The 26,991-nt window shown below is 40.7% G+C and overlaps 1 protein-coding gene across 2 annotated transcripts in view; it reads left to right on the top strand.

Annotated features, from left to right (window-relative positions):
* grid1a (glutamate receptor, ionotropic, delta 1a) overlaps positions 1-26,991 on the top strand; it is a 215,644-nt gene that overhangs the window by 170,161 nt on the left and 18,492 nt on the right. For both annotated transcript variants that reach the window (XM_084020808.1, XM_084020809.1), the window contains exons 5-9: positions 5,655-5,708; positions 14,039-14,212; positions 17,151-17,312; positions 18,881-19,000; positions 26,886-26,987. In XM_084020808.1, coding sequence (XP_083876934.1) covers positions 5,655-5,708; positions 14,039-14,212; positions 17,151-17,312; positions 18,881-19,000; positions 26,886-26,987 — 612 coding nt within the window. The remainder of the gene's footprint in view (positions 1-5,654; positions 5,709-14,038; positions 14,213-17,150; positions 17,313-18,880; positions 19,001-26,885; positions 26,988-26,991) is intronic.

Here is a 26,991-nt window from a genome sequence, read left to right as displayed (position 1 = left end):
ATCAGGTGTTGGATTACCACTCAGGAGTGCAGATCACTATTCCAGCTGACTGCTCGTGTTTCCATCGGTTATTGTGTCTTTTGAGCTTCAGTCATTACTTGATGGTTAGATGGCGGTAATGAACCCGGGCTCTGAACCAACCCATGCATGTGTGGTTTAAATGGCCATGTTAACATGTGTTTGTGTCCCTTCGTATATCTGTGTATCACCTGTCTGTCGAAAGGCGCCCTGAGTGCAGTTGGCACATCTGTCTTCAATGCTGCGTCCATGGAACAGATTAAGTGCGCTGGAGGTGTGTTACCCCAGCAACGGTGGCTGGGCTGGTTCAGAGAGGCTATTGTGGATCGTTCATGACAGACCTCATTAGTCCTTCCTGGCTTCTTTGTGAGATGTTTACACTGAAATAACACACAAAGGCGGGACTGCCTCCAAAAAAAATCTTTTCATTGCCCACCCTTCAAATTATGGCCAAATACTGAGACTGTGCAAAAAGCCCCGGCTTCAATGAACGAGGTCAGTTTTGGGTGCGTAGCAACCAAAGTTGACCTCAAAGCTATGGTGTGATACCAAGGGGCCAATCTGTTGTTGTGAATGAGGGAAAGGGAGGACGGCAAATGAAGCATTCTGCTTCAAATGAAGCCTCTGCATTCTGAAAGCATTTCAGTGACAAGAAAATAACAATGGGTGCACAAATGTACCCATCATATATGTACGATAAATGAAGGGATAAATATTAGAGGTTAGTATCAGATGATTTAGTATGTATCTGGATCTACCGGCTATAGTCAGATACACTTATAGCAAGCCCAAAAACGACAGATGAATGTGTAATGCACACCATGTAATATACTGCGATGCAAAAGCCAATTTGCTTCTGCCACAAGTTTGTGATATTTGTTTTTAATATTTGACTTAAATAAATCAATTGTATCCTCATTTATTATGCTGCATCAGAAATGCCCCAGAACATTCTGTCTCCTGCAAGTTAACACAGGCAGCGAGGGAGTCGATGGTGTGACATTTTCTTTTATCGTGGGAGTGTTGGGGATGCAGCTGTGTGATCGGAGGGACTGATTCATATTTATACGTACCGATCTAGAGGTAGAATCTACTGGAGGTGTAGATTCACACGGATACATTCAGATTCCTTGATTGAGATTGACTCACTAAAACCAATGAGACATTTGAATGAACAAATCTTGCATATTTGTGGATCATCCAGTGAACAGCGAATGCACCGAGTGAACAAATGTGTTTATTTTATTCCAGCTGCGAAGTAGAGTGCTTGTTCCACATTGTGAGACTGCAGCAACTGTTTGCAAGACGCATTGGGTTTGGATCGTTATCTGAGCTGCTGGGTGTGGGATTTACTTTGACTTCTGTACACTGTGATGTAAAAAGAGAAAGTTGTTTTTGTTGTTACTACACAAACCATGTTGTATATGTGCGTGTGTGTGTCTATAGGTAGGTTATTATATCTTTCCTATAATTTAGTATACATCTTAGTGGAAATGTCGCTGTTGGAATACATGCAGTAGTTGTTGTGCTGTAATTATTATTATTATTATCAGACGATAATTTTAATCAACCAATCATGTACACATTGTATTTATAATAACTACAGTTTAATTTAATTACACTCATCAGTAAAAAATGTGGTTGGACAAAATGAGAATCATCCCCCAAAATTATCATAAAAATGAACCGAAACCTCTCTAACACAGTTTTAACAGAAGCTGAACATTCTAACCTTCGTGAAAGCAGGATTTACTGCAGGAATGTTGTGTTGGACCGAATATTCCTTCACTTAAAAAAAAGAACGAGTGTATAATTCAAACTGGCTTTGCTTTCAAACATGTCATGAATGATTTAAATATCTGTATTGAATAATATTTGTATTGAATGAGTTTACACATGGCGCTCTCGTCTTTCTCACATTCAGAAGATTCATCCTCAGTCGTCTGAACCCTGCCCAAACCTCCCCCCTACCTATTCTCACATCCTTCTAACCACAATTCCTCTCAATCCCTCACCGGCTGTCACGCTTTTAAATTGGAGTTGGCATTGTCTGGCTGCCTTTGTGGCATTGCTACTGTACAAGAACATGCCTCGGGTACTTTGCCTCTATGATTAGAGATCTTACCGTCGCCAGGCAGCGGCTTTATCAACAGTAGAGTATTCCTTAGATGTCACTCCAGGCTCTTGTCTAAGCCTCCGTCTCCAACACCGCATTGCTCTCCAGAGTTCCACCGTTACATCATCTCTTGAAGTGAATGGAAAGAAAGAAAACACACAAAGCAAGAAATTACTCTGTCTGGATGTCGATAACATTAAAGGTCTCCATTGGATTTTTCGGCTTTGGTTGTGATTATTTTGAAGCAGAGGGGGAAACCCCTGCTTAGCTCAAGTAGGACTTTGTGCGATTAGGAAAGGGCTTATTGGGCGAAATAATGTAAAAAATTGTACAGAGACATTAGAGGCTTTTGTATTTAAGACTGGCACGTTTTGAATCCAAATGAGCAGCTCCCTGAAGCGCACCATCTTTGGTGACACTTTTCAATGAAAATCACTTTTTTTTTTCAACAAATTAATCTGAACAATGGGCTACTCACAATTAGAGTTGACAGAAAACAAGCCATGTATGGAAACTCTTGATTCAGCATTCTGACATAAACGGTATATTTCACTTTCCTGTGAAATTGAAAACTTGAGTCGTTCAAATCTTTTGCTTTCTCAGATTCACAAGTTAACTACAATGACAGTGATTGGCTATAAATTCAGTACAACGTTCAGTCTGTTACAGCAACTCTCAAACCCGTCAGCCGGTCAGCACGGTTATGCATTTTTCAACATCCATACAGCAGCACGCAAACCATCATTTTGCTTAACAAGGCTTTATTTCTAGAGTGTCTAAAATCGTCAAGTGTTGAGTTGTGCAGTGAACTGGGGCTGAACTTCTCAAGTGGTGGGTCCTGTTGTGCCCCGGGGCTTCAACAAAACACTGCATCCCCAGCTGGTACACATTAAGTAACCCACACTAATGTACTTGACTTTGTTTTTCACTAACAGATTTTTGTCTAGAACAGTGAATGCAGTTCAAGGAGCTGTCGTCTCTCTTGAATGTCAAGCTTCTTCTTCTTCTTCTTCAAGGCAGACAACAGCTCTCATCCCCTGATATGTTTTCAGGACCAGAGAGACGTTATTATAATTAGAATGAATGGATTGCCCACACATGAAAGGATTTTTCCCCATCATGCATATTACATGAATGAAACCCCCTAGTTATTTTGTGATTTTTAACTTAAACGTTTACAGTGTCACGCCGATAAAAGAATGTGTCAAGTTATGTCTCTCGTCAAAGCAAACAATCCCATTGTGTTATTTAGGGATGGTTTGAGTGCTAATGTGATTATCCATGGGAGAAAATCTGCCTCGTGCTATCTACAAAAGGATATGTTTTACATGGCACATTAAGCTAGGCTGGGGAACTGAAATAATAAAACTCAAACATGGTTCCTGCACGAAAAATCCTCATTTTACTAAAAATAACACTGTTCAGTGTTAGTTTCCAAATACACTCACACACACACACACAGTTCACTTTCATATATCTGCTTCTGCGCTTTCTTTTTGTTCACCTTTTGCCTAAAGTGGTCCCTACAGCTCTACGTTCCGCATTGTAGCCTTCATTTTTCTCCGAATGGTGCTTTGTTCCACGCCTGCGAGAAAATGAACACACACACACACACACACACAGGCCCTCCAGTGTTATATTTTGCCGGAAGGTTGTGGACACAGTAGTGAAATATTTCCTTTCTTCTCTGCCTTTATCACATTTGAAATGTCACTTGCAGCATGATAACGGCCCATATTATAGAAATGTCTACATCAATGACACTACCAACATTGTGAATGTGTTTAATTAATGTTCCGAACCTTGATGGAAGAACAGCACAGGCAATGTATTTCATTCTAGTTCATTATGCACAGTGGACAACAGTTGGAATGAGGAAAAAAGGGGCTGTACTGTGCACCAAATGGTCTTTGAAACGTGAAATTTGAAAAACAAAAACATTCCAACACATAAGAATCAACTTTATTTGGTGCAGACTAAAAGGTAGTCCCCATAACACAGGTCCTTGCTCTACACTACATAAATCCAGCATCTGTCTGATGTCTCATAGCATCCATCATAATGTTTTGCCCATACATTTGGATTTCAGGCTCATTTCTGGCGGCATATAGACAAGTCTTTAATTTGAAGCACGAGAGATGCGGCATTTCAACCGTGGAGGTAAATATTGCTCTTGCATTGGTTTGGTTTCTCTTGCAGTTTCATGAGCTCAATCTGGGAACGAGGGGAGCATTAAAATCAAATCATGACTCGTCCAAGGTTAGACGATCGATTGGCAGCTTTCGGGTGCTGTGCTCTGCACCAGGCAGCTATTATTGATGAGCATGGCGTTGTTGAGTAGAAATGCATCATGTTTCCGCCTGTTATATGTTGAGACATCGGTCTTCATTACTTAGGGATTCATTTAGACACTAATGATAGCAATTTGCAGGAGAGGGGACACGCATTGAGACGTTAAGCGTGACAGATGTCAAATGTGTGCGGTTTTATGACAGGTGTAGGAACTTCATAATGACACAGATACCTTTAGGTAATTCCACGGGGAGCTATTTTCACCTGTACTGTGAGGTTTCCGGTCACTTGATTCATTTATATGCGCTTCAGTAAACCGATTACAGTCCAAGCGTAACCTGATTTCTAATCCTCATATATAAGAGAAACACGGTGTTTGTAATTGAGGTGGAGAAACCTGAGGGGGAAAAAAAGATTCGGTGTTTGTAACAAGGTTTACACATTTGCCTGACAAAGACTTCAGATAGGGAATGTATCACCATGACAGCAGAGTGAAAGGATGAAGAGAGGGAATATTACATAAGGTATTCAAATAATTCCATTCTATGTCTGACTGAAACCAAACTTCTCACAGAGTGGCCGCTATCTGCCTAGACAAAGATTCCACCAAGAAACATTTTAAAAAATAGGAGGGATTTCTGGCACAATTTCACCTGCATGTTACACCGGGGTGGATGGAGAAGGGATTGGGTGTGAAGAGTTCATAACGTTCATAATGTCCTGAGAGTGCACAGCTTTTCTTTACAGTGCCACTGATTGAATTTTAAGAGGTCAAAACTCCAGGAATGCATTGGCATTGGAGTTATTCTTTATGCTATACGTGTTGGTGGAGTTTTTCACCTCTGAAAATGAAATCCATCTACCTGCACTATCACTACAGTGCCTGGTTTCTGGGTAATGAAGGTTTGTCTGTCTGTCTGTCTGAGCTTTAAACATCTTACCAGTTAGTATTCACAAAGAGGTTTGCACATTCATCTCTACAGGCTTCGTTCTTACATCCAGTGTAAAAATATTCTGTGCTCAACATAATAATAACATAATCATGGCTGGTTCGATTCCATGAGATTTCTCTGTGATCCAGGACGTCTTTCAATTTAAGCTCCGGAGATACCCAAGGGCAGACTGACACTGACTATTGTACAATGCCAATGTATTGCACTCAAGGTTCATAACATGTCCTTCATCCTTTGTCTGTCTTCTCTCTTTTTCTTTTTATTCATCACTGCAGGCTGTGGAAACCAACCTGGCGTCGAAGGACAGTCACTGGGTCTATGCCAATGAGGTGAGGCCAAACACAAACACACTTGTGTGTACCTGGTGAATTTAGCTAATTTAGATCTAAGTGTCAGTTTGACTGCACAACACATGGACACCTGGAAACCTACAGGCTCACTCTTAAAATGTCATATTCATTGAAATCAGCAGCACATATTTCGTTTTTTATATAAATCATGACTGCCCGAGGATCACAGCCTTTATTATTATATTGTTTAATTGCCCTCTCTTTAACTGTTCGTGTGTCTTTCCTCCCCTCTGTATCAGCACTCTGTGTGTCTGTCATTGACCTAAATGGTATTCTAAAGTGGCTGTAACGACACAGAATTCAGGTGCACTTTGTGAATACAGAACCGTAGTCTTTAGCTTTAGTGCCCGAGCGCTGCATTTCTATTGATTCAAGTTAATATGGAGATAAAAGGGGGGAGTCACAGGAGTGGTCCGATACTAAAAGCAGTGGATGAAAGACATTAGATAAAAGTGTTCTCCCTCTTGATTCATCTGGAATATTAGCAGTGATGTGCCTATTCAGAGCTTCCTGCAAAACACACACACACACAAACGCATACATCAATGTCCATTGGTTTTATTCAAATGTCACCACCTCACACATACGAACATCTGAGCATGTGCTCAACATTCAAAACATGGCACATATTGATCCATATAACCATGGAGCATGATTCATGTGTGAACGTAGCCCAAATAGCCGGGTTATTTTAGCGATATTCAACATTCAGATACTGCAGTTCTGTGTGGAGAATTTACTCTACATACATACAGAAGTTAAAAACGCATATTCCCCACAGCCCACATTCAACTTTAATCAACAGCTAGCAATAGAAATTCACTGTGCAGCAATTCACTGGTTTTCAGTCACCAAAATATGTTTTAATGAGGCTTAATGTGTTTGAAACCTTCTGTTTGGTGGAACAACTTTAATGCACTTTTCTAGAATGACTACCATGCATGTTTTAAATCATTTCCACCATGCATTTTAGCATACACATAAGTATTGATTTACAACAGCTAACGAGACCTTGATTTCTTTGAAGATTATTCTGTGACTGGCAGCTTAAATCATATTTATTCATTGATATGTCTCCAACAAGGCTTTCTCAAATGAGATGATGAGATAGGAACTGTGATTCTTTATTTAAAGCAGTATTCACATACAGACTCACGCATGACTTTCAGTCAATTACCTCAAACTTCCACCAAGACATTTGCTTTAATTGCATCAGACTCCAGTAACGTATGAACTAATGGCATGTTAATGTCTATGGCAACTCAACGTAATGGTTGATGTGATGGAGCTCACTGTAGCGTTAACCCTCCCTGGTACACATTTAAATGGGAAGTGCGTGCCTGGTTGCGTCTGTGAACTGAAATATATCCCCATTCTCTTTTCTTGCTCACTTTCTAAGGACAGCAAAACTATTTTTTTCCCTCCGTTATCTTTTATTATTCCTGTAATCTTTGATTGTCCTTTTCTCGTTTTTTTCTTTCCCTGCCTTTCAATCCATCACTCACCTTGAATTAAGAATAACACAGCCTCGCTGAAAAGGCTAACAAGAAAATTCAATTACTCCTCATGCAATCCTGTTTTTCTCATAGACGTTGGCCTCCAGATCTGTTCTCACATGAAGACTGTGAGATTATCTTACTCGTTCACCTTCCACTGAGATCCTTGTTTTCTCATAGAGCCTTTTACATTTGTGTGCTTTTTATCAAGAACATGAGCGTGTAAATTGAAACCAGGCATGTCAATAACAGCAGAACATTCATCCACAATTCTTGCTTATCTCTAAAGGGGAATGTGATTTGAAGGAAGGTGTAAAGCTAATTTGTTTCCAGCCTGTGATTTCTGAGAAGCACCTAACATGCCTGATAGCACAAAGAGTGTGTGAAAGGTTTTTGAATTCAACGAGGCACGAGAGGGCCGTCTCACAAAGTGATGATCAGAATGAGATTATCGGATTTGACGTATTTTTCTATTTTCTAGAGTCATATTTTCCAGGTTATTTTACAAAACTGCAACAACAACGAATCACTGCCCTTCCGTAGCAGCAGCCGGTGAATTCTGTACTCCCACCTTTACTACACAGCTGTAATATACTAGATAATGTGTCCTGCACTCATTGAAATCCTGTTAGCCTGACCAGATGCACTCTGGCTGTATCACAATATCCTGCAGGGAAATAACAGCTTTCCACCGACTGTCCCCTGCAGACGGCTGCTCTGTTCAGCTGCCTGGTCATCACTGAGTTGTGACATTCATTTTTAACCAGGTGATCTTGAGGCACACTGCTGCCCACCCCACCAGCGCCCCCGGGGCTCGTGCCACAGTCAGCTAGGTCTCGCATTCCTTTCAACTGTCACGTCAAACGGTTATGCTAATCTGCCACCGGCGGCAACATGTGGCACGATGAATGTCGCTGTCAAGCTCGAAATGCGATAAGAGCCCGGAGTGAGATGGATAGAGACGGGAAATGATGATGATGAGTGAGTATGATCACAAGTTGGAAAACAATAAGGTGTGACAGGCTAACGGCTAAACAAAAAGGAATAAAACATGTTTTCATTCGGGGACGGCATGAGCACTACAACAGAGAGACAATATTACATACAGTAAGTTAACGGTGTCAGCGTGGATGAGGCCACACTGTCAGATGAGCCGAACACCTTGTATGCTCGCTCTGATCTCCTCAACAAAGAGTCAGCTGTCAAAGTCTGCCCTGCCTCTAGAGGACCGGTCACGATCCGTCACCACAGCAGTTGTGAGATGAGAGGGAATATGAGTAAAGCTGCTGTGCCTGATAATAACCCTGGCTGTTACTGCTAACTGATGTCATAACCGACATGTCGAACACATCACTGTCACAGTGAGAGTGTTCACACCTCCTTCAACGCACCATCATCCCTGTACCTAAAAGTCTGCAGTGTCTCAAACTCGCCTCCGTTCTGATGAAGTGCTTTAGTAAACTGGTCCTCCAGCACATCAGAGACCACAAGCCTGGACAGTTTGCCTACGATCACATCCACAGAGGATGTCACTTCAGAGGAACTCTTCCATCAGAATAGTGTGTGTTGATTTCCGCTCAGCAGTCAACACTGTCTCCCCCATGAAAGTGAGTGGTAAACCTAGCACTCTGGTGCTTGAGTACCTCGCTCTGCGCCCTCCTAGAGAGGAATCAACGATCCGGCAGGGGGAGGGGGGAGTACCTAGTGCTCAACATAGGTAAAAACAAGGAGCTGATTTTAGGGAAAAAGGAGGCAAAGACACACACCCCTGTCTACATCAATGGTGGAGTGGAGAATCAGCATCACAGCCAACCTGGAAAAAAGAAGAAGAAAAAAAGAAGTTAAACAGAGGAGCAATAGCAATCATCCTGACCAGAAACGTCAGTGACATGGGATGTGCACGTCCAGGACAGCAGATGATTAAAACAACCAGAACATCATTGGTACCCATCTACTGAGCGTCAGGGATGTTGGTGAGAAGAGGTGACTGCGAGGAGTATATTAAAAGACAATACCCACCCCAGCCACCGCCTGTTCACCCCGCTGCCATCTGGCAAGCGTTACAGATATATCAGCTGGCGTAGCACCAGATTTCAGAGCAGCTTCTTTCCTCAGGCTCTGAGACTCCTAAAGTAATCCTCCATCTTCCACCATATACTATTATGGTGTGTATTCTTTCTTTCTTATGTAGCAAAAGAGGGGCTACACACTACGTTTGGTTGCATAAACAATGAAACTTATTTCACCTTGTAACCTAAAGAAGCAGGAGATAGGTTAAAGGTTGTGGATCACACATGGATGTACTCAATATAAAGTTGTGGGCTGCAGCAGAGACTTGAGATATCCTGGCATTTAGTCCCTGGGTCAAAATCCAAAACACACGTTTTTTTTTTTTTATTTACGATAATGCATCCTGATAGCATTTTTTTTTATTAGACCTTCCCTACCTGGTCTTTCAAACGTGACATGATGTCACTTAGTTTTTCCAGAGCCGAAGAAGACATTATGAAACAAAATGTATGTGTCCTTTTAATGAAAACAAAATGCTTGAGTTTGAAACGATGAACTTTCCTCCCAACTAACTTTCCTTCAGCTGCAAACATTTAAGTTTGAGATTGACGCTAACACATTTTTAAACAAAAGGAGTGGGTTTGAATGGCAACACAGTTCATAGGGCTTCAGGGTATCAAACTTATTCAGCGCTCAAATGACCAACTTAATGTTTATGGAGAAGAGAAAAAAAAGAGAGAGAAAAAGCTTTGAAAGTTAGTGTAAGAAGTGCAGCTTGATGTGAGCAGGAGGGCGTCTCCCTCCACCACCCACGGATAACATGCAGGGTCCTGCAGCTGCCAGCACACAGAAGGTTGTCTGCCTCTGACACTGTCGAGTGGAATCAGATGGATTGCACAGTCCGGGAGAATTTGTTGTTGTTTTTTCCCCTTCAAAGGTGGGGCGCTGACACCTCAGAACGGTTGATGGATTAGGAGGCTGTGCCTGCTTTGACAGACACCGTCGAGGAGGACAGTCATGGTATGACTGATGTCAAGCAACTGAGATGAAAACCCTTTTCCTTCTGACGCCTGCCCTATAGCAGACTGTGGGACAAGAACGTGGATTAGTTCAGAGGACACTTACCAGAATGTCTTTTTCATTTTACAATTAGCCTGCTCACAGTGCTGTATAACACTGCATTTATCAAAACCCTGGATTTGGTGTTCTGACTCTTTGTGCAATTAACCCCAATGAGAATCTATGCAGAAACCCAATTCAGATGTCAATAAATGATGTTCTAACAAATGGTGACCACAGGAAATGTCCCGCTTCGTGGTCATAGCTCTAAAGGACCCCAGACAGGCGACTCCCTTCATGTACCACCTGATCTAAATGTTACAGCAGTTACAGCATGTTTCATTGAAACCTCCATCATAACCATACAATCCTCAACACCAGCTCACATATAGATACTACACCGCGCCATACTCGTAGTAGGATATTGGATTGAACTCTAAAATTGAGTGCATTCATGTATTCATTATTTACATGTTGTTCCACCTTATCTTGCATAAGATATCCAAGAATCATATATCCAGTCGTAGTGCTGTGCTCTTAGGTAGCACCTGGTACACAGGGGGTTGGCACCGCCAAAGCTACGGTTATGTCGCTGCAGATCAGACGGTGCCAGAGCAATTTGGCATAAAATTGTGTTGCATTTCTGCCTGCACACAACAGATGTTGTTGCAAATGGTCCTTCCTTTATTCAGGTGGTCTGAGAGCAGCCAGTCTTCTGCTTTTGTCTGTTTTTAGTCGTAGAGTACATGGATGTGCATATGATTAACTTGAATTCAACTGTTTTTTAATAACATTTTTGATAAATTATATGCAGGTTACACCGGTATTCGATTTTTCCACATACTTTTCGAGAAATTCAAAGTCCACAGAATTATGGCGTGCCATAGTTGAAAGTGCTACACCTGCCACTGGATATTTAATAAGAAATAAATAATTTAATCAGCTGTTTACCTTATTTAACGGTTCTCACTGGCAGTGATTGAGAGTACTATTAATAAAGCTCAATGAAATCCTAGCTGATGTCTCATTAGCATAACATCCCAGTTTGATGATTTAACGATTGACTGAAGAGCTGCTGCAGGTCTGTGTTACTGCACAGTTAGCTAAGTTAACCAGTTACTTTCCCCCTATTGTGAATTGACCTCCTTCACTAAAAATACATGTAGTCTGATTTAACACTTGCAGTGTTGTTAATAAAAGACTAAGTGCAGATCATTACGCTGTTAAAAAGTTCACTTACATGTAACCTCTTTAGAACTGTGGTTGCATTTTAAGAAACCTTTCAAATCTACAGTGAAGGTCATTTTTCAAGCCCCCAAAATGTGCTAAATACATAATGCAAATAAGTCATTGCTGTATTGTTTAATACACAAAAATGTGTGATGTGTTTTGTTTGTAGTCAAAACAAGTAAATGTCATCTCTCTTTGCTATATGAACTCATTGATTTAGTTCCAGTTGTTCTACTTGACGAATGGTATACCTTGCATTGTTTCATGTTAATAAGAGAAGCTCAATATATAATATAAATATTGACATACTGGAAACTAAAGCTCAGATCACTATGGTCAGAGAATCACAACACGGCAAACATGTGTACTTGTGTTCATCTGAGGGTTTTGTTCCCTCCATTCTAAAAGGACAATAGGACACCAATCATCTGATTCTATCAACTGAATAATAAAGTAATGTCGAGATATTTTTCATAATTGCCCTTTTCTCAACCATACACTGAAAGTACATTAATGTGTGTTTCGCTCTTCTTCCCTGACTCCCATCACTTCTCATTCTGCCTGCAGATTAAAAAAGCACCACAACATCCAATTAAATCATTATTGTGATTACCAGTCATTTTAAGAATATATATATATTTCTAGTGAATGATTAATGACATTGACTGAGCAGCACAAAGAGGATAATCAGTCATCTGAACTTGATTTGTGATTGTATTTTGAACGCTGGCTGTCATTGAAACGTGGCCGGGCTGTGCTGTATTCACGTTCCACCGAAACTGATCGTGTGAGAGCCGTAGGTTTCAAATAAAGGCAAATTACGATGTTAAACGCTTGCGACAGCTCCGAAGTAATATTGTGATTCAACTTGCTATCATAAATCACATAAAGGAGATCATTAGACTAATAATACTTGTTTCTAAAAGTCCATGGGGTGGCCATTGTGGTCAGAGGCCTTGATGTGTCAGCCATTTGTATTCTTTATATACTAATGGGCCATTTTTTGTGTGCATATTGTTAAGTGAAATATGCCATATCTTCTGTACTTTCTCCTCAAACAGAGGTAAAAAAAAAGAAAAAAAGGTCACATCCGCCATGTCCCATTGGTCAATGTCACTGCCGGGTCAAGTTACGCCACAAATATCACCGTGATGCTGACAGAACACTTGGACTGGATGGCACTGGGAGTTATTAGCTTAGACGTGACGGTTCAACTCTGTGAACCATACGGGATAATTCATCTGATTAATGTGTCACGGCAACTGATGAATATTCATAATTTCCACCTGACTGAGTCAGAAAAAAAGAAGTTGGTGGATTAAACTTAATGAGCTAGAATCACCTGAAGAGTGTTTTACTCACGCTCCACTCACATGGACTGGGAATACTGTGCTCTGGAAGAAAGAATCCATATAATCGATTTGGTTTGCTCATGAGTGGTTTTGCATCGCAAGTAGTACATGACATGAGATGTGCATGTGAGGAAAAAAGGGGTTTAAAAGTAAGTTTCTACAAAAATATCAATATTGACTTTCATCCGAGATAAACATACCAAGTGGGGAGCCTGAAGCAATTAACGGGGAGGAAGGACAGACCTCGGCATTAACAGCAGAGGTCGATGCAAAAGAGGGAGATCAAACCGTCTGATTAGGAAATCAGATAGGAAACTTGGATTCAGGCATGTGTGGTTAAGGATAGTATCAACCCCCAAGCTGCTTAAGTTTTGACCTGACAGTAACCTCACAGCTTTATTATCAGATAGTGTATGAACCGAACGTTTCTCAAGAGACTGAGTGATTGCCTGCCTCAGCATTGACCACTGTCTTGCTCTGGGGACCGGCAGGCTGCTCAGTGTCTCATGAATATTGATCTGGCCCTCCACTGTGTAGACCTCCATGCACTCATCCCCCACAGAAGAAGGCCACAGGTCGCCTACACTATTACCATGAAGGATATACTTATGATGGTCATTGATTCCTCTATGAGGAATTCTAGCTTATTGACATATGAGAATACAGCAATTGTTTAAAATGTCTGTGGTTTTGGCTTAAAACATGCACTCAATTCATTCAAGCTATTGAATTAACCAATGTTGGGACAGAGATGATAAGTGAATGAAGTTTTGGTTGATAATTGGTAATACTGTATATATTGGGTTTATGTCCTAAACAGCAACAAAGAAAGAAAAATCTCAAAATCAAGTTGATCACAACCTTGACCTCTAACTCCATTTTACTTGTTAGAATGACCTAATTTTGTCTCGTATCTTATCGCTCTGTAATCCCCTATTTTTCATCTGATACTTCAGGTGCTTAAGAACCAGGCACAGGCAATGGAAAACCTTCTGAAATTATGTTTCTTATTTGAAACTTTTCAAAAACTTCATAATTCATGGTTTGTTCCCCCACTGTGCAAATAAATACCATTAAGATAAAAAAATAAAAAAAAACTTTACAGTAGGATTAAAAGTGAAGATTTGTTAAACTAAACTCCTCCTGTTGTCCTTCTATTCAGGAGGTGAGTGACGCAGACATCATGGAGCTGGTGCACAGCTCCCTGGGGCGGATGACCATCATTCGTCAGATCTTCCCATTATGGAGAGACACCAACGTTCGCTGTATGAGGAACAATCATCGCATCTCCTCCCTGCTCTGCGACCCGCAGGAAGGCTATCTGCAGTCCCTGGAGGTAAAAAAAAAAAAAAAAACGCCTACTGTTGAAGCTCCTGAATTATTGTCAAATAGATCACTTGTTACAACAGAAAATCGTAAGGATTATTTCAGAGGACCAGATGTACAGTAGCTATACAATCAAAATACATTTAATGAGTGCATGTGGCAGATACATTTCATTAAAGTAACTGCAATCATTTCTGAAAAAATGCAGCATCTCTTAAATATGGATAGACAACAAAAACAAAATGGGCCACTTATTGTTTGGTCCCTGCTTTAACCTTCTAAAAAAATGACACTGAAACTGTTAACACATTTTTGATATAGCCTTCTAAATAACAAGTAGACACATAGAAGTATAACAAAAGTGACTTATTGTGTCATGTGTATTGAAGTGCCCACACAGACCGACAAGACTCTAAAAATACATTTGCAAACAAAGAGCTTTGTCTTCAAAGCTCTACAAATAAAATCTGCCACAAAAAGGTTCCCTTACCAACATCTGTTTTTTTTATATAATCCTCTAACCAGCAGAACACATCAGAAAAGAAGAGCATTTACAAATCAAATGCAAAAACTAAAATCTGCAGCCCGTGAATAGTGTAATGAGCAATAAAACATGAAAGTTCTTAGTTCATATTGGGTCACATTACAACATGTTCCAAGTACAGACAGGGAAAGAAATACAGATACATTTGGTCTCAACTGTGAATTTAACTTCTACCATAATTTGTAGTGACGCCAAAATACCAGCTTTTGAGTTTCAAATGGTCACCCACCGTAGTCTTGAATGGTAGCTGTTAAAGGTCGGCCCTTTCTGTGGTCAGTTTGAATTCAGTTGGTTACAATGAACTCCAATGGTTTCATGAAAAAGTATCAATCAATATCAAAGGAAATGTTCAAACCCCCCTAAATTGCTCTGCTGTCAATGCAAATGCACATTATGCTCCAAACCAACAGAAACTACTTTCACAGGTGAGTCTGAGCTTTCAGGATGCTGAATGCACAACATGGAAGCGGTATGATGGATGAGGCTGTATTGAGTATTTGACCAGTGGCAAGGTTGTGTTTTTATCCCTATTTTTACCCATTTTGTTGTGAGTATTCTTAGGACAGCAACTTTGTGCCTTGGCAACAACCAGCATTCATCCACTTTCTACAGCAGCTAACAGGAGGGACGCTTCTTATCAGCCGGAGAGGCAGAACCATAAAACAAACACGATGCCGTCTTTTTGTTGTTCCCTCAGTATCATATGCTGTGATGGCATGCTCCCTGTTTGATCACACGCTTTTCACAGTTTCAGTAGTGACTTTACAGCATGCAGCCATGCTGTAAGACAGTTTAGACAAGCATCTGCCAAGTGCCACATGAATACAAATTTTAACACTCTTATGTATGCAACTGAATAAAGATTAAACTCCCTAGATAAGGCAATTAAAAAGGACATGAACGTCCATGAATATAAATGACCCCTGCGGGTTTAGGGAATAACAGGCAGAACAGAGTAAAATATAGTAAAATAAGAAAATGAAAGCTTGTTTTTCATTAACATGCAAATCTATTTAAAAGCAAACATTCAATGTCTGGTGAACAAAAACAATATATTATTGATGCATAAACTGCTGAGATATTGCGTGCCTAACAAAGGTTTTCTATTGTGAAAGGCACTCTATGCTATAAAAAAGATTATGCTATCTATGATTTGTATTAAGGATTTGTCGACCAGAAACCCAGCCTATGGTAAATGATGTACTCTCTGACAACGAGAGTCAATAAAGGAAGCTATGCCCTTCAGCTCCGTGACAACACAATGTCGTTCCATCCTTTGGGTCTTCATAACTTTACTCACCCTGCCACCTATTTCTTCCTGTAGTGAGCACCTCCTTACACCTCTTAGTCTTCTCTTTTGCTGAAACCATCGGCAGTGCAGATCCCTGTAGCTCTATTGACATGTTCATTTCCCTTTTATACTCAGATGGCAAAAACCATGTGGTATGTGCAACCACAGCTCTCAATTTTACACGACAGAGGGTTAAATATAGGGGAACTCATCAGAATAGTTACACTGAGTAGATTGCAGTGCCTTTTTACCTCACTAATCCCTTTCACGAGCAGCTGCGGTGTAATCTCAGATATCCAGAGCTACTACATTGCATTACATCTGGACTCGGCTCCTGACCGAGTGACCTTGAGGCAAGTAAGCTTGACGTGTGCGATGTCTCACCACGGAGAGGCTTGGATTAAGTCTAGTGGTGTCATGAGCTGAATGCCTGGAGTGGCACTAAGTATTGCTTCCATGGATCTTTCTGCTGTGGGAGAATTTGACTTGACTTGACCCAGAGGACCTATCAAATCCAGTGTTGCAGCAAGACAGGAGGGGTAGATATGTATCCTGACAGGGGACGCTGCAGTCGGAGGGAAACAATTGGACTGATGGCACTCGATGGAGGATGATTGGACCGTAAATAACGTGCCTCTCTTTTCAGATTTCAGATCGCACCTTTTGACTCTTGTTGTATCATGCATGTCATTTCACCTGCTGCAGGAATAGCAATCCCCTGTTAAGCAAATCGACCTCAGTGCTTCACCAGAAAGTTAGCCTTCAACATTGTCATATCGAAGAAAGATACCACGTCTTCATCTTGACACCGAATGACAACTACAAGAGTGACAGACAAAATAATAAAAAAAAAATGCCCGCCAGTCCATTCTCTGTCCAAGTTACAAGGAGACAAGCTTTTATTCCTCACAGGACCAGACTGAAAGACAAGTGCATTTTTTTTCATTGCCTCACTCACAAGGGTTCACCGAGGGGCTGTGTGATATCTTTGGAGGCCAAAAAACAAAAGAGAGAAGTGAACGCAAACTCTGGATTGTTGTATCCAGTTCTCTGTTGTGCAATCTGAGAATGCATTTATCAAAATTGCTTGTTTTTTTCCCCCTCGTCCAACAGGTGTCCAATCTCTACCTGTATGACAGTGTTTTGATGCTAGCCAACGCCTTCTACAGAAAACTAGAGGACAGGAAGTGGCACAGTATGGCCAGCCTTAACTGCATGAGGAAGTCCACTAAGCCCTGGAATGGAGGATGGTCTATGTTGGACACCATCCAAAAGGTATTTGAGTTGGAAGTTACCTTTTTTATTTTACCTTGCTGTGTATTTGGTATTTTGAAATGATGAATAAAAGCGTCTTCAAAATCCCACCATGGAAGATTAAATTAACGTACACAAATTCCACATGAGCAAGTATAAAGGTTTATACAATAAAACACTTCTTTGGAAACTCAATTGAACTACGTTGATCCCTGCTGGAAACTATCAAAAGATTAAAATTAAAACATTTTTTAAATACCCTTGGGACACTGTATGATTAAATGGGATCTCCAGGTTTGGCATCAGGATTGATTCACACCAGATGCTGGATACTAATCAGAGGTGGGTAGAGTAACCAAAAACTGTACTCAAGTAAGAGTATTACTTTAGAATCATTTTACTCAAGTAGAATTAAAAATTAGTCATCCAAATAGTTACTTGAGTAAGAGTAAGAACGTATTCAGTGAAAAAACTATTCAAGTACTGAGTAACTGTTGAGTAACTTCTGATTTACTGGTTCAATAAACAGAGCATGAATGTAAAATAGACAAAATATCAATGTGCCAATTCAGATACTGCCAAACAATATCCCTTTAACTAAAACAATAAAAAAAAAAAAAACTTTACTGTTATCTTACACTGTGCTGCTGTGTGTACGTACGCCTATATCTATACAGAGATTTTGTGTACTGTCATCTGACTGCTGGGCTGCATTTGATTGGTGAAACGGAGTCATGTGATAGCCTCCGACAGAAGACTCTAAATAGATTGCGCATTTAATAAAAATGGATAAAAAAATAAAAGTAAGGAGCAGAACGTAGCGCAATGTAATGGAGTGAAAGTTGCGTTTCTTCTTCACAAATATACTCAAGTAAAAGTTAAAAGTAGGTTGCATTAACCTCCTAAGACCTGAGCTCTTTTTTGGTATGCATTTTTAATTTCTCTTTGCTATTTGGGCTCATTGTATGATGGCGTATTAGGGCCACTGTAGGAAAAAATAAAAAAACGGAGCCAAGAGGTGGGCAGTATTCTGAGAAAAAAGTATATGGGCCAAATTGTCATCACCCATAAGATGACAACCAACAATAACGATCAACAGCCATCACCCTAAGGACCTTAGCAAAGCGTTGTCACACGTTGGGATGGATTAATTAGAAATCATCAATGGGAAGTAAGCAAGCATAAATGCCGGTTGTTAGCATCGTTATAAACAAGCATTTGCCACTTAAAACTAGCAAATTTGCGACTTTTTTTCTCAGAATATTGCCCACCTCCTAACATAACTAAGTATTATGGTATAGACACCCCAAAATGTGGTGTCCACACATGTGGACGGCCGCCAGGTCTTAAGGAGGTTAAAACTCCTCTTTCAAGTACAATTTATCCAAAAGGTTAATTAAGTAAATGTAACAGAGTACATGTAACGCGTTACTACCCACATCTGGTACTAATTAATGCTCGCAGGCTGTTTTTCTTCGCAGACACCTATGGAACTGAAACACTAAATGCTATTAAACACCACCATCATTGCTCCTGCTGTCTTTGTGACATTTCACACAATAACTATGTTCTGCTTGTCGTTGCTATAGGGACGGATCAGTGGCCTGACTGGAATGATGGACTTCCGTGCTGAAGGCTCCAATTCCCATGTGCAATTTGAGATTCTTGGAACCAGCTACAGTGAGACCTTTGGGAAAGATGTGAAACGGGTGAGTCCAGAATATGATTTTTTATTTATGTATGTATGTTTTTCTGTATGTAGTTTTTTGTTCTTGTCTTCAGCTTAGAGATACTATCACTATGTAGCTGAACTGTTAACACAGTAGTCCACAGTAGTATTCTTTTCTCATTTCACAAAGTTAAGCAACTGTGCCATATATACTGTATGCATTAGATCACAGCCCATTCAATTAGAGCTAGAACAGACTTACATGACTCTCCATTCTGTAGGTGTTGAAGAAACAGAAGGTACTGTACTGTGAAAGCACTGATGAAAATAGATGTCGGCTTACTCATTGTCTCAATGTGACCATCTACTGCTTGATATTAAAAAAAAACAACTCTCGTCCTTAAGAACTGGTGTCCTGCAGGTTTTAGTCCCAATTAATGACATGTCAGGTGTGGCTGATTTACTACCAGGGAGGTAAAAAGACCTGCAGGACGCCTGTCCTCAGGGATCAGAATTGAGTACCACTTCTACTAGAATTCCTGGGGGCCCATTGGAGTGCCTGATAGGTACAAACACTGAAACACTTGCATCAATCTATTGTTTTTGCATGTTGTTTTTTCATACACTACTGTTTCTCAATCTTAATCCTCAGGACCTTGCAGTGTGTTTTTCCTTTCAGGTGAAATAAATAAGCTGGTAGGTTGGGAATCAGCTGTACTCTGATCCCTGAGAACCACGTTTCTGGGCTTAAAGGTTGACAGTGAGGTGTCGGGTATCAGGTCGCCCTCTACTGGAGCTCCCTTATCAACCAGACCAGTCCACTATAATCTTCCACTTCACCTCACCCACCATCCTGTCTTGGACCACCTCAATCTTAGAATAAATCAAATGTGTGCTTCTTAACTTTACTCACAGATTTGCAAAAAATAAATAAATAATCAAATTTCACCTCCACTTCACCTTTGACTATTGTCGGTGTACGTTTGATGTGTGGTAAGTGTTGAGCGTGGACATTTAAAAAACAATGAGCGGGCTTCATGAGCTGACCATGAAGTCTTGACTGAGAAACCTGTCTGTTCTTTTGAGTGTTGCAGTGAGAGATTGAGAGCATTATTTGTATCAGTCTTCTCGTAGCTGTAATTTGTTTGTGGCTGTGGATGTCCTGATTCAGTCAGGCACTTCCTGCAGAATGAAGAGGAATTGGGTTTCTTGGCAATCTATGTAGAGCAGGACTGACCAGAAGCGGTAATGAAGATTTAATCACCACTCAGCCTAACTGAAATCATGAAGCCAATTCATCATAATGTGGCCATTAGCATTAGCTAGGAAGAGACCCACTGCACACAGAGCCATGTGTTGACATGCACGCACGCACACTCACACACACAGGAACATACATACACATGTCCACCAGCATAACAACACAAACAATGGAGTCCCAAAGCACGTTTACACCAAAACACACTGAGAGCATTTCAGACACTGAGAGCATGCAGCCAGGCAAACAGACAGAGGAGGCCAGGGAGCCCATGTGGGCACTTGTATCTGAAAATCATTAGAGGCAGAAAGGGACAGCAAGGCCAGATAATGGGAAGACAAATGCATTCAGTAATGGTGTTCGTTATTATTATGTACATATAGCTAAACTCTCTGTAATAGGATGCTTATATGCATTCCGCATGTTTTTTCCTCGTTGCCACCACACTATTTACCTCAGCTTTGTACTATAATGTCATCTTGTCATGTTTGTGTTTTTTCCAGTAACAGTGATTACATGGCGTGCTCCACCCCCCGACCCACATCCACCCCTGCAGCGCCAATCCTCATTTTGTCCCTTTCCACTTTTATCTTTTCCTCTCATATCGTCTCCCATCCTCTCCTCTCCGCTCCCTTCTTCTCTTCCTCCCTAACCCATTCTCCCCATTTTTCAGCCCTAGTTTCCTCCCTCTCCATCATCGTTTATCTGCATTCAGTCCATTTTCTCCCAAGCCTGATGGCTCTTAGATGAGGCGTCTTCCTGGTTAGACACTGTAATGAAGACTGAAATACTATTTCCTGGTTGGCTACTGTGAGTTTTCTCCTCCATCCAGTGCTGCAGCAGAGTGATCGATGCTGTTGTTGTTGTTTTGGTTTCCCAGTTTGCTCTTATTGATGTGTCAGCTCGTCTCTAAGCAGATATTGCTAATGACTTCCAGCTGACACAAAGCTCTTTATGGAGAAAAGTCAATTCATTTGAGTGTAATTGTTCCTCCTAGACAAGCATCTTGCGTGCGTCATGCAGCAGTCAAAAGTGTCCATGAAGACGGCATTATTGTATTTTCAAAGTGCATTTTTTTCGTGACATTTGTACTATTCTATGAAAACATCACCCTAATGATGTATGTCTTCTTGATGTTGTGCGTATCTTTGAAAGGAGCAGCTCCGGATTCTCCTCATTCAATTTACTGGTCGCAAAGTGCGTGAAAATATATTTTTCATAAAAGTCGCACATAGCAAATATCATTTTTAAATAGTCTAACCATTAGTGCCATTGTCCTTAAAATCAAGAAGGTGAAAAACAACCTCAGGTTTAAAAGTTAAGAGAATTTCTTTCCGTTGTGGTGACTCAGTCAGCCAATGCCTCGATCCTTGCCAGATTTAAAGAACAACACACTGCAATCAGTGCTAGGATCCATCCAATTCTGTTTGGCAACACTGGTCCGAAGCTAGCCTGATTGCAGCTAACTGAAGCTGATTGTTCCTCTAAATAAGCCGGAGTCCATACCCCAACAGCTAGCCAAATCTTGCTGCTATATATTGACCACGGCCGGCTCACAAATGCTCCTCTGCTGCTCGAACAGAGCCAAGTGTCGGGGTGCTCCGATGAGGATTGCGGGTCCAATCACCCGAATCAGCAGAATCAGCCATAAGTGATCACAGGGTCTATTTGAAGCTTTCTATTTAGCATGTGGCACTATTCATTTATTTATGTGCATTCATGTGCAACATCCACTCTCTCTTAGAGAAGCTATCTTTCATAAGCCAGCTTTGGATCAATACTGCTGTAATGAAGACCCCACATTACACCGGCTTTACCTTTTTTGCACCGAACCAAACAAAACGTGGAACACAGTCGGCTGTTCAGGGCTTCAGAGTGCGACCATTTTGGGCGCACATGCAACCAAAAATCAGTGACGTGCGACTAAATATTTCCCTTGGTCGCACCGGTGCTCCTAACAATTAGCTGGTATGTTTATGTGTGTAGCAAAATGTTTTCCCCCCACCAGCATAGAGAGAAGAAGAAATACCATGGTCTGAGCCAATCAGAGGCCGAGTAGGGGCGGGCCTTCGTCTCTGACCCGGTCTATTGTTTGCTGAATGTTGCTGGGGAAAAAGTAATCAGGCACAAAAACATTTATCACTGCTTATAATATCACTTAAGAAGAGAATTTTAAGTTTATTTAAACAATTTATTTTATTTCGATTTTTTTGAGATTCATCTTAAGCTTTTTTGGCCCTGCGAGTGGATTACAGGGTAGATTGTTCCAAGTGCTTATCATCACCCCTTTAAGCAGTAGTAGTTGATGTGTTTGGCTGTGAGGGCCCAGGACACTTGAACTCTATGTGCCTCATGTGTTGCGTCTACAAAACTGCAGTTGCTTACGTATTCGTCCGGAGGCTTTCTCACTGGCTCAGACACTTGAAATTGCATTAAATAGTCTCTGAAAGATGTTGCTCTTTTGCCAACAATACATCTGCAGGGGGGTTTTAGGGTCGATCCAATGATTAATTTGTTAAGCACGGATATGTCTGAAAATATTTCAGAAACGTACTCTCTGGCTCCTGCAGTTTTTGAAACTGCTGGGACTTTCATCATCAGGAATAACAGCACTGTGAAGAAGCAGCAACACATATTATCATTATTCTATTTGATAAATCACAAAAACTATATAGTGGTGGCATATTCATATCCAGTGTGGATTTATTTATTTGGCCACTTTAAATGATAGCAACATTTTTGCAACATGGTCATACTGTGTTGACATTTCTCGCATTCTGCATTTTTGCAGCTTGACCCTACTGCCACACCGGCAAAAGTAAATCATTAAGAGACTCATGTTATTGGATAAATATTGGATGATATTTCTCCACACACCTTAATTTATTCTCTCTCATGGAATATTGTTACCGACCATATCATCAGCCAGCTCATTTGAAACACTCAGCATCACCTACATGATCTGCTCTTTGTTGTTCTCAATAATTCTCAGTACAGCGAAGCACTCAACTGTTTGACAATACATAGTACCTAGTAGTTCTCAGTACTTGAGTCTCAGTAGTACTCGGTAGTACTCGGTAGTACTTGAGTGACAGCTGAGCTCGGTGACATGTATCAAACTCATCAAACTCATCAAACTCATCAAATACACAATCCAACAACTCCAAAACGCTTTTGTGGACAAGTTGTGACCTGCAAATTCACCACGCTATGTGATAATAATGTAACGTTACGAGACGGAGCCATTTTAGAGGTAAATTCATGCAAAACTGCTGATGCGTGTTCCTTTCAGGGACAGTTTTTCAGCAAGCAGTCTCTGTATTTGCCTCTAAAACAACTCTGTCCCATTTGAAATCTCGAAGAATCTCATCGTAATGTATAAACACTCCGGCAGTAGCCCCCGTGGCCCTTTCAAAATTTCCAGCGGGGGAATTTTCTAGTATTTCTATCCAATCAAATCTACAGACTTCTCGCCCACTTCTGACACAAAATAATGTTTATCTGTCAATCAAATGAGTTATGCTGCTTTCGAGTTCGGTTAGAGCAGTGACGCCGACACATAAGCCATATAAGCAGACTCACAAGCGCCTACCTCATAACGGGAAAAAAAGCCTAATTGGCCTGGCTGGAAATTGCTTTCGAATTTTTTTACTGCTATTAATGTTCAATGGGCACTTGCACACAGAAGCATGCACAGTCTTGTCAATCCAGTTGGTGCGTCAGAGCGTGGTTCAATAAGAAGCTCGGTAGCATGATGGGCTTGTCAATATGTAAGCACCTGGCGAACGGAACTAGCTACGGGATAATGATCCAGTGGAAATGCTTCCATTTCTATAAGATTTTCAGAGGTATACTGTAATTGACATGGTTGTAGCGCTATGAATCCAATTTGACTTTCATCCCTTTGTTGATTTAAGTGGTCATTGGCATTTGCCCAGCCCATTTACAGATGATTGTTTTACCGTATTGAGCATCGTGACCATTAACTTAATAGTGCTTGTGTTATATTTGTACATTTTCAAATTCTATATACCAAAATCTCATTGGCTAGATATTCTCTGTTGTGCTGTGGACAAAAACAAAGCATGTATTTTCCAGAGGGAATCTCAGTTATACTCACTCATAGGTACACTCTTGGTGACTGAATGCTATGCATATTTATAGGAGAGACTATCTTAAACTTAAATCCTCAATGAGCTGACACTTCAGCCTTGTTTGAAGAGATTTGTTGTCAAGCAACAAAAATGTGTTTTTTACTGACATGATTTGCATGTTTTTATACGACACATCTGTTCTCAGTCCGAATTGTCTGTGTCTTGCCCTTGAACATCTGGTAATCAAAGATCACACTGTGTGGACTGAAGTGTTAGTCGTTTATATGCAGGAAGTTTGCCTCCGCTATACGTATTGTTTGTGACCTTCCCAGTGGGTTGCTGGTGTGCACAGCTCTGTGAAGTAGAAGCGTTCCTCTTTAGTGTTCTTCAGTTTACAGAGCAGAGATTGCTCCGTCTTTTTTTTTCTTCTTTTTTCACCGAGGACGAAGTTGCTCATGGAGAAAATAGTCCCCTGTGAAGCACGCAACACAGTCTGACATGTTGCCTCTACACACACACACAAACACACACACAAAACATGACTGGACACAGTCGGATACATCTGCATTCACAGATGAACAGGTAAGCTATTACAATTATATTGTGCAGTACTGTGCTCATTATGGTATGAACACAGTTTATGAGAAAGTACTGCATAGCCTCATATTATATTTACAACAAACACACTGCACACATGGCTTAAATAAAGACATCATGAGTGACATCCTGAATGGGGAGAAAACTGTTTATGTACACCCGTACGAGCTGGGAGGTTATAAACTTGATTCACTAGCGGTTTGTAGCCGTTTGCAACGAGGCTGTACATGGCAGTGTAAATCTCAAGGCTGAGTATTTGGAGGAGCTCATGCTCTGCAGATGGTTTGTGAACAACACAATATTTAACTAATAGCAGTGATTTTGCAGGCCTTTGTCATTGCCTCACATGCTTCTATTTCATTCACGGTTGCGCCTTTTGTTGCTGCCTTGTGTATCCGTAGTTATCATTGTTTTCCATTGATTGTATAATCATCCGCCTTTCCAAATGGTGACATAGATTTGTTTGTTCATTTTGTTTTTCTCATCAATCTAGCCAAATGGAACATCACGAGAATACAATTTTTTTTTTTTTTTTTTTTTTAAACAGACAATACACTCAGTTTTTTCCCCCAGGCGCAAGCCCAACTGCCCATGTCCAATCAAGTAAAAGAGTAAAGCAGCCTCATCATTTCATGAAGTAAGAGTTCAAAGTTAATTGCAGGACTTGTGATGAAATCTTGGAGCATAAATATATCTCGACACCTCCTCGCGTTTTTGATCTCTGGTACCATTCTCTGCTTAATATTGAATGAAAAGTCAAGATCCATCTTCTTGAGGGGGCCAAGAGTCTTTCAGCATTTTGTTTAAACCTTCCCCTCGCTGATGAAAGTGAGTTATACACACTGCCTATTAAGATTCAGCAGGATTTCATTGTGCCAAAATGAGACACCGATGCCGTTTCTCATCTAGTCAGAAATGATCTGGTTTGAACTCAAGCTGGGACAGTTGGCAGTGATAACATATCAGGACTGATTAACTATTGTGTAAACTCACATAATAAATGTTTGTATTGAATTGCGTGCTGTTATATTTAGTTATTAAAATGAATGGAAATGGCAAGTAGCAAACTGTGATCCAAAATGAAAAGCTAGAACAAAAATAAAACATTTTAAATTGATTAATTTAACAAAACCCCAGATCCATTTGCATAACATTTTTAAAAGTGAGCTGTTTTTTAATGAAGCGTTTCTATGAGGAAGAGCCTCCTGCCGACGGGGAACACGTGCTGCACATTGAGGTGTGCCGCGGCCTGGACCGCACGTTGTTTGTCCCCGAGCCACTGTTCTTGTCCTGTCAGCTCAAATCTCATTGACCACTCCGAATGATTTGTCAGATCCTTGAGAATCCTTGTCCGGCTCGCAGCGCTGATTAAGAATTTAACGAACATCAGCTTCCTGACTTGAGACATGGTTCAAAACGTCGACAGGGTGGAATGAGAGTTTTAAAGGTTAGCGGTAGTTTAGATTCACAAAACAAAAAGGGATGTGTAACACATGTGAAATGTATATCTGTGTTTGGCTTTTCTTCAGAATATTTGACATGATGAGTCTGATAAAAGTCCTCATTATTCAACATTGTACTTCAGCTCCTCCATCCTTCCTCTCATCATCATCATCACCTCCTCCATCTGTATGATAACAGGTCTAAAGTATTCCGTATTGCTTACAAAGCCAGACAATACAAAGCAGCATTCTGTGGTGAAGCCTAACCAGACGGTCCTGAAAGCATACTAATGGCTGCCGCTTGTTGTCTTGGTAACCAGCTCATTTTTCATCATGTACATTGGCTACTCGTTGATAAATGTCACTACAGAGTCAGCAAATGACAGGATGATGAATTTATTTGTAGCTCTCTCACTTTGTTATCCTGCTATTCATTGTTTATTAATATGGTGTTTGGCACCTTGGTCTCCCAGAGACCTGCTCCATGTTGATCTATGCATCCGTATCCATCTGATTTTTCTTTCTCTCCATTAGTTGGCGTCTTGGGACTCCACTCGTGGTTTGAACGGCAGCCTAAAGGAGAACCGGATCGAGAGCAGTATGCAGGGAGTGACGCTAAAGATTGTAACGTTACTGGTAA

Source organism: Eutrigla gurnardus (assembly GCF_963514095.1).
Source record: "Eutrigla gurnardus genome assembly, chromosome: 11".
NCBI classification, from domain to species: Eukaryota; Metazoa; Chordata; class Actinopteri; order Perciformes; family Triglidae; genus Eutrigla; species Eutrigla gurnardus.
The sequence above is the reverse complement of the archived record's forward strand: the minus strand, read 5'-3'. Positions and strand labels throughout refer to the sequence as shown.